Source organism: Hypomesus nipponensis, chromosome 5 (assembly GCF_054491055.1).
Source record: "Hypomesus nipponensis isolate SF chromosome 5, ASM5449105v1, whole genome shotgun sequence".
NCBI lineage: Eukaryota > Metazoa > Chordata > Actinopteri > Osmeriformes > Osmeridae > Hypomesus > Hypomesus nipponensis.
The window spans coordinates 3,808,706-3,817,017 of record NC_140365.1 but is presented as its reverse complement, the minus strand read 5'-3'; the positions used below and the strand labels follow the sequence as shown (position 1 = coordinate 3,817,017).

General features: G+C 49.9%; 1 protein-coding gene across 2 annotated transcripts; it reads left to right on the top strand.

Moving 5' to 3' along the window:
- Positions 1 to 637: 637 nt before the first annotated feature.
- On the top strand, positions 638 to 7,914 carry LOC146287872 (uncharacterized). 2 transcript variants are annotated; one of them, XM_084698502.1, is made up of 5 exons: positions 1,455 to 1,558; positions 1,648 to 1,698; positions 3,541 to 5,708; positions 6,724 to 7,029; positions 7,649 to 7,914. In XM_084698502.1, the coding sequence occupies exons 3-5, from the start codon at positions 3,557 to 3,559 to the stop codon at positions 7,912 to 7,914; spliced, it is 2,724 nt and encodes a 907-aa protein (XP_084554628.1). In that variant the 5' UTR covers positions 1,455 to 1,558; positions 1,648 to 1,698; positions 3,541 to 3,556. The 2 variants fall into 2 exon arrangements, with proteins under 2 accessions (XP_084554629.1, XP_084554628.1); XM_084698503.1 differs by lacking the exons at positions 1,455 to 1,558; positions 1,648 to 1,698 and adding an exon at positions 638 to 771.
- Positions 7,915 to 8,312: the final 398 nt, after the last annotated feature.

Below are 8,312 nucleotides of genomic sequence, written 5' to 3'. Positions count from 1 at the left end.
AATTGACAGTGTCTTGTGACTTTGTATGGAGCGCACAAAACAGACAACTCAACTCAGGCTCTGTCAATGTAGGCATTGCATCAATGTGCTGACTTAACTTGTCCGGTTCCATTAGAGTAGCTTCTCTCTCGCGCTCTCTCTCTCTCCATCTCTCAATCTCTTCCTCTCTCTCTCTCCATCTCTCCCTCTCTCTCTCTTTCATTACACTTTGAGTGCAGGGATGTCACATTTGAGTTCCTGCTTGCAATAATTGGGACTTATTGTGAGAAATTGGCTGTTATACATATGTGGCTTTTTAAAGACACTGTTAATATAACCCAAGTTAATAAAACCCGTGTCAATTGGATCAGTCTCCAACAGCCTCAACAGTCCCCTATAACGCCAGAGCAGCCCATACCACACGTGCTTAAAACCAAGAATAATTTGCTGGTTGCCTTGTCTCATTCTGCCTACCATTGGTCTAGTATGATGTCATCCGCTGTAGAGACCAGACCCACTGTCTCCACACGCGCATCTGAGCGCGCAGGCACATGCATAAGCACGGACGTTGGTTGCCTATGCGACTTTTATATGGAGTGTTGAGTTTTTTTATATAGAACATTGGCAGTATGATATATTTTTTACATGCATTTCAAGCTTTTTTTTCTTTTGCACAGACGGAAGTGCTAAACAAATGTATGGAACACTTCAGAGAATTGGGATGCCTTTCGATATGAGGATTCGTAGACTACACTAAGAGCATGAACATAAAACGGAATTGCCATTCTTAACGTAAGTATAGCAAGTTTTTAATCCATAGACCAAAACCAGTTTCACTTAAACTATTACACTTCTTCGTCTGAAATTAGCCGAGTGAGCGTTTTGATTCAGCTTCCGATGCCACATGACGAGGTAGCACAAGGATACGTATCCTACTCATAAATTACATATTTTGCAGTGCGTAAATGCGTTAAAACGAGGAACACGAATTCGGCTCGAGCCTACAGGGGCTTGGGCTTTGCTTATTTATTTATATATATTTGCGTTTATATATACAATTATGAATCAAGAGAGATTGAATGCACCTCCATTACTAATTAATTATCTTGACAGGGGACGGTATCATGAGCTCTGCGGACTGTGCTAAAATATTGTCTATTATTTATAGGGACAAAACGTGCAGTGAAAGTGATATGCTGGTTTATTGAACACACATGACTAAACCAGACACTAATCTGCAGGAGCCTGAATGAGGCCACGGCCTATCAAGGCCATAGTGTAACATTAGGTTCTGTATTTTTTTCTTATGCATGGGCCATGATTTATTATATGTCAACACATAATTCAGAGAGATTGTCCGATATGTATACTGTTGAAATAACCGTTATTATGACCACATTAGCATAAACCCGGCCTAATTTTAAAGCAGGAACAGGAACAAAGGATAACCGTGAAACGTCACTCATTGAGATGAGAATAGACTGCTTCTTACTCGCTGCTAGTTACTCACAGAGACAGAGAGGGTTCCTACGCGTAATGATGTGAGACGATGCGAGAAATAATTTCACTCCGATTCCAAGTAATTTAACTTATGGGCCCCCGTTAAGCAGCCAGTGTACCACAATATCTTTTTTTTCCACCCGTGTCCATTAATGTTTTCCTTTTTAGGAGGAGAAGTCCATTAGCTGTCCATAGCAACCGAGGTGAACGATATTACAGGTAGGCCGACCTGTGTAATCAATACAGCATTATCCAATATTTAAAAAAAGCTTTAAAATCCTAATCAATAGCCACTATTATACATAGACATCACAGCAGGACAGAGCCCATTAAAGGCTTCAAGCAGGATATATTTCCAATATATTGCCAATATATTTCAAGAGGGTGCTGTTTCAAAGATCCCACACTAACAGGCCTTACAAATACACACAGTCTTCCACAACAGCATCAGAAGGCCTCAGTAGTCTACACCACTGGCACCTGGGCTCAGTGTCAAACAACAGTTTGGAGCATGTGTGCATTTCGTCCTTACTCTAAGATCATAACAAACAATTGCAGCAACGTGCACAACAGCTTCAGGGAGTGAAACCATATGAAGGCTTTTTAAGGTAAAAAAAAAGACTGATTACTTAATTTCTAAAACCACAAGGACTGACCTAAAACAGAAGACATATGGTACTAATATAGACGTGATCACCAACAAGGATGATGATTTCAAGAGGCATCAATTGCTTGACTGTTATTCTGTTTTCGTACCGTACTGATTGATGATGGCTGGTGCTGATTGAATTAATACTTCGGAAAAAAACCTACGTACATTTAAATGCTGATGAGGTGTTTACATTGTGTGAGGGAAAGTGACTGGAGTGATGTTGACTTCCATGTTGACAAAACTGGGTCAATGTTACCCCACCCCCATCCTCACCCCCACCCCACCCCCATCCTCACCCCCACCCCCCACCCTCACCACAGGCAACAAAGGAAAGGCTGCAAAAGGATAAGATGACAAGACCATCACCAGTGCGTGGATGTATGCATGTGGGAAATACGAGCATGGTGTGTTTTGTCTATGGGTCACTATGTGTTTATTGCGTGGGAGTGAATATGTTCCTGGCGCACCGTGACTAGTTTCCTCCTCCCTTTAGTCGTTGGTCTGTCCTGTCACGTCCTATCCTGTCCCTGTACTCTGCCATCTCTCTCTTTCTCGCCCTTCATCCCCAGTTTCTTCTGCTGCATTGTCCCGGAAGTACCTCTCTTACATGGAGAGGCTGACGCTACTAAGCCTGCGTTATATTTCAGATTGTCTTCTCCATACTACGCCTCAATCAAAGATAAATACCATATATCTCAACCTCTGTTGTCAAGACAGACCTGAAGGGATTAACGCCACAACTAAGTAATGCATTCAATTAATGATGTTAATGATTCACCCGCATTGACCTCTCCTTCAGTATTTAACAAGTATTTTATGATGAAGTGCTTATTTATAGGCTACGTACATCGATGGCGTGTTGTGCCTCTGGCTGTTGCAGCTATCGCTCTAGTAGGGCTACTGGCCTAGCTATACACTCAGTCTGTTAGCCAGTCAGAGGTGGAGCTACAGATTTGCTTTACGATTCAACAAATTGTTGAGAAAAAGAGGCATGACTGGCCTGTTAAAAGTGACAAAACCAAATAGCCTGCTATTATGCTGCTTTGGTTTTGATTGGTGTTCCTTTTTTTGTTTGTGCTGTGTGGTTTGAAGGCATTTTACGGATGGCTTACAGAAATATGCATCTCATATTCTTCTAAGCATTCATTATTGAAATGTTTTGTACTGTTATATGTACAGTGCAGTCTCAAATTCTTGGAAGTAATTTCATATTACATGTATGTGCCACTATCTTGTATGAGGTATGTGCGGGATAGTACGTTTCATAGGTTCAAGGTATTTTGTTCTGTGTTGTGTTGTTTTCTAAGATAATTTATAGTAATAACTACAAAAAGGAAACTATATAGTCACATTTGTTTTTCTTTCTCTCTGCCCCCCCCCCCCCTTTCTCCCTCTTCTTCAACACACAGCTTCGTGTAGACCCAGATGCCTCCTCTCCCTCTTGACGAGCGCATAGTGGTTATTCAGCGCCCTAAAAGCTTGGCTCTATGTGCAGGTTCCCCACAGACCACCCCACAGTCCCACTCTCACTTATCGGCCACCACAAACGGACATCTCGCCCGCCCTCTCCAACCCCACCCTCCTTCGTCCTGTCCCCAGCCGCCCTCCTCCAACTCCCACTCTCTGGTATGCAAGCACAGATCATCCCGTCTCCAGGTAGCCAAGGGCGACAGGGCCGTCCTCACGGAAGGCGTCAACTACAACCCTAGCCACTGTCATAGCAACGGAACGGTGACTCTCGGGCCTAGACTGCACACACACACCATCGACATCCGGGTGTCCGTAGACAAAGGCATAAAAGAGGCAGGCCGTAGCAACTCGTTAAGCCGCGGTGGGAGTGTGAAGGGTAACCGGGGGAAACGGGTGTCGTTACGCTTGGATCAGGTATCCGGGGAGAGGAAGACCGGGGCTTCGCCAGGGAAGCCGGACGTCGTGGTGCAACAGTGCCGGAACAACACACCGAAGCAAAGTAGAAACACCAGAGGAAGCCAGCCCCAGAACCACCTAGCTGTGAGCCCCGGAGGGGTCCTGGAGTTTGTCCCTGCCCAGAGACAGACGTCCAGGAGAGGGAAGGAGCCGCTCAGATCTCCCTCCGTCAACGCCACGCTCTCTCCTCGAGGTGATCGGAAAGTGCCGTCCACGGGTGACAAAGAGAACTCCAAACTGGGACCTGTCCATCAACCCTCCAACTCTCACAGCCTCCCCCGCCACCAGGCGTCCGTCCCCGTGCCCCATGCCTCCGTCGTAAACGCCCACTACCCCTCGTCCCCTCCACCCCGCCCCACCCTCCCCCCTGCCTCCTTCCAGCAGCTCCACCAGCCCCGGCCCTCCAGGAACCGGGATTCCAGGCCTCACTTCCTCCACGGCTTGCCCCTCTCCCCCTGCTCCTCCCATGGTGGTGGCTTCCCCAGCCCCGACCACACCTGCACCATAGACTTCTCCCGCCCCTTCAGCTGTGGCTGCTGGAAGCTGGTTCGCTGCCGCGGAGCCAGAGGACACTCCACGGGCTGCCAGGCGGGCGGGGGGAGTCCGTCTTCCTCCGTATCCTGCGCCAACCAGGCTGGAGGGGTGAGCCGGGGCGCAGCAGCCATGGGTTTGAGAACCCTGGGAGGGTGTCTGTCGACGGCCTCCACCACCAACACGTCCTCCTCCAACAGCACGGCGTCGGACTGCCGCACGGGCCTCCTCCGGCCGCTGCGCTGCGCCTCCTGCGCCGGCGAAGCCGGGAGCTTCGAGAGTCCGGCCGCCTTCCGCAAAAAACTGGTGGGGGGGTGCCTGCCGTGCGCCCCTCTGTCCTCCACCGCCCCTCTCCGAGCCTTGCAGAGCTGTGTGACCGGCTGCAACCCCAAAACCAGCCAGGCGGGCAGCTCCACCTGCAGCTACTGCAGCAGCGACCCCATCGTCGTGACCTATGACCCCCGCAGAGGCAAACCCCCAGGGATGGGACGGGGGATGGGTGGTGAACCTCATCCGGCGGTGGGGGCGTTCCCGCCAGACGACGACGATTACAGCGTGCGCACTATCTGGCCCGAGGAGCTGGCGAAGAAGATGACTCGATCGAAAACGCAGCAGAACCATCAGGTCTGCGCCGGGATGGGAGGCGGCGTGGGGAAAACGCACCACAACCAGAACAGCAGCAACGGGGCGAGCCCCGTGATCTTGGACTGTCGGAACCTGTTGGAGTTTACGCGCTCGCAGGTGACTGACCACGCAGGCCGACGCAGGCTTCAGCAAGGCAAGATGGCCGTCCTGGATTTCATCGGGTCCGGGTCGGTGTCTGGACGAGATCAAGGCCGGGATTCGCTGAAGAGACTCTGGAGCAAAGGAGAGGGGTCAGGGATGGGGGATGGCATGGGGCAAGATGATGATATGACCTACCCTTGCTCCCCCTCACCCCGCTCGCCTTCTCCCCAGTCTCCCCCTTCCTTCTCTCCCCCACCTTCCGCCCCTGGGACCCTCATAAAGCCTAAGCCCAGGCAGAGAGACCGAGAGGGGGGGCACTCTCTCCCCTCTGCCCAGTCCCTCCACCTGGTCCTCAACTCTCTCAACAGAGAACAGGACGAGGAGAACGGTCGAGGTAAGAAGTTTTTAATTTGGGTTTTTGGTTATTTTCGAACCGTGTTTGTCTTTTCTGCTGAGGGTTTGTCGAGAGACCGCTTCAAACTGATTAGTTGTTTTTCTTCAGCAGGTGTTGAAGAAAAACTATTTCCCTCTCTTTGTTCTTCTTTTCATTACTGTCTCATTTTCTGGTCTTCTTTTACTTTTCTATTAAATCCCCTTCCTCCCCCTCCCTGTCTCTCTCCATGTTATTTCAACATTGGTTATTTAAAAGGAACTCAGGGATAATGGCTGGTAATTATAGCTTAGGCTCCGTAGAGAGAGAGAGTGGAGAAATGGAGGGAGGGTGATCAGGGTACAAAGAAAGCAGATAAAAGACTAGATTTGAAGTTATTTATTTAAAATAATGTCACTTGCTGAAAATGGGGTCGCTGACTCTGGGTCCTGTCAGTGAGAGATAAGGCTTTTTCCATTTAAATGACAAAACCCCCCCAGAGATACAATGTATTCTTATATTTTGTTATATAACTCTGCATTAAGAGAGTGCCGGATGTTGTGAAAACGTCCAGTACGGTCGAATGAGGACTGTTATTGCCCTGCTACTTCTGTCAGAATTAGACGGGGAGCGCATCAACAGTGGCTGGGTCAACTCAAAATGTTAGTTAATACCTATTAAACAAACTCCATCTTCACTTAATTAACATGTACGGTTTATCCATTTTACTTAAGTGTTTCTCGCATGTCTTTCTGGTACTCGGGCCAGTTTTCTTCATCAGGGCGAGTCATTTACATTTGGCAGACGTTCTTATCCAGAGTGACTTACAGTAAGTAAAAGGACATTCCCCCGAGGCAAGTAGGGTGAAGTGCCTTACCCAAGGACACAACGTCATTTAGCACGGCCGGGAATCGATCTGGCAACCTTCAGATTACTAGCCCGATTCTCTCACCATTCAGCCACCTGACTCCCTGAGTGATGGTTTACACACCATCAGCCTCATCCAGTGCTGTGTCTCACTGTCCTCTCCTCTCTACAGGGCACCTCACCCTGCCTCTGTCCTCCTCCCTGCCGGCCTGCCTGTCGGACGAGAGCGGGATGACCCCTGACGTGGAGAACGCCGTGATCAGCCCCATCCTGCCCTTCCTGTTCCTGGGGAACGAGAGGGACGCGGAGGACCTGGACCTGCTGCTGCGTTTCAACATCGGCTACGTGGTCAACGTCACCACTCACCTGCCGCTGTATCACCTGGGCTCCGGTCTGGTGCGGTACAAACGGCTTCCGGCCACTGACAACAGCAAGCAGAACCTGCGGCAGTACTTTGAGGAGGTGTTTGAGTTCATCGGTGAGAAAATGACGTGAGGTTCGGGGGATGAGTGTGTTTGTGGGTGTGTGTACGTTTGTGTGGAAGTGTGTGTTTTGTTTACTACTTTCTCCTTGTTGTTGTTTTTAATGTCTTTGTGTTCTTCCTCTGCTGTGTTTCCTCAAAACTGTCTTTTCTTGAATTAAGAAATACTGAAAGACAAATCTCTCAGATGTTCTTCTATCTGCCTGTCGCCTGCGACTGGGCTGACAGTAGGGAGCTATAAATGGATGGAAAACTGGACGAGAAAATAGAGAGCTTCAGACCTGACTGGAAATAATCTTTGAATGTGTGTTGATTTATGGCTCACGGCCACTTGCCCATCTTCTCCTCCTCTCCTCCCCTTGTCTCCTTCCCTTCCTCTCCTCCTCATCTCCTTCTCCTCCTTCTCTTCCTCTTCACCTCTTCTCCTCTCCTCCTCCTCTCCTTCTCCTATCCTCCTCCTCTTCCTCTCCTCCTCCTCTCATTCTCCTCCTCTCCTTCCCCTCTCCTCCTTGTCTCCTTCTCTTCCTCTCCTCCTCCTCTCATTCTCCTCCTCTCCTTCCCCTCTCCTCCTTGTCTCCTTCTCTTCCTCTCCTCCTCCTCTCCTTCTCCTCCTCAGAGGAAGCTCACCAGAGTGGCCGTGGTGTGTTGGTCCACTGCCAGGCCGGCGTGTCCCGTTCAGCGACCATCGTCATCGCCTACCTGATGAAGCACACGCTCATGACCATGACGGATGCCTACAAATACGTGCGCGGTCGTCGTCCTGTGGTGTCCCCCAACCTCAACTTCATGGGCCAGCTTCTGGAGTTCGAGAGGGACCTCAACTCAGGGGTGACTCCCCGCATCCTGACCCCCAAACTCAGTGGCCTGGAGACGCAGGTCTGAGGAGGCAGGGGGGCTGGGAGGTGGGGGGAGTAGGGGGCTGGAGGACTGGGGATTGGAGGGCTGGAGGGGCAGGGGTCTGAGGAGGCAGGGGGACTGGGAGGCAGGGCCAGTAGGGGGCTGGAGGGGCAGGGGTCTGAGGAGGCAGGGGGACTGGGAGGCAGGGCCAGTAGGGGGCTGGAGGGGCAGGGGGCTGAGGAGGCAGTGGGTATAGAGACAGCATAGAGGCAGCAGTGTTTATGTTCTGAAGTGTTACAGAACTATATAATTTATAAAGAGGGAGTTTAGCAATGTTAATATTAAACAACCCCGACAAGAGCAAAGTTACACAGGAAGGGAAAGCTTTTGGGGGGGATGGAAAATATCATGCTTGTTTGCTACAGTGAGAGAGGCACCTTGAT

Bases quoted from the DNA above. Each gene is read 5' to 3' on its own strand.
- LOC146287872 (XM_084698503.1), top strand. From the start codon at position 3,557: ATGCCTCCTCTCCCTCTTGACGAGCGCATAGTGGTTATTCAGCGCCCT. The intron at 5,709-6,723 runs GTAAGAAGTTTT...TCCTCTCTACAG, and splicing joins GGACGAGGAGAACGGTCGAG to GGCACCTCACCCTGCCTCTG. The intron at 7,030-7,648 runs GTGAGAAAATGA...TCTCCTCCTCAG, and splicing joins GGAGGTGTTTGAGTTCATCG to AGGAAGCTCACCAGAGTGGC.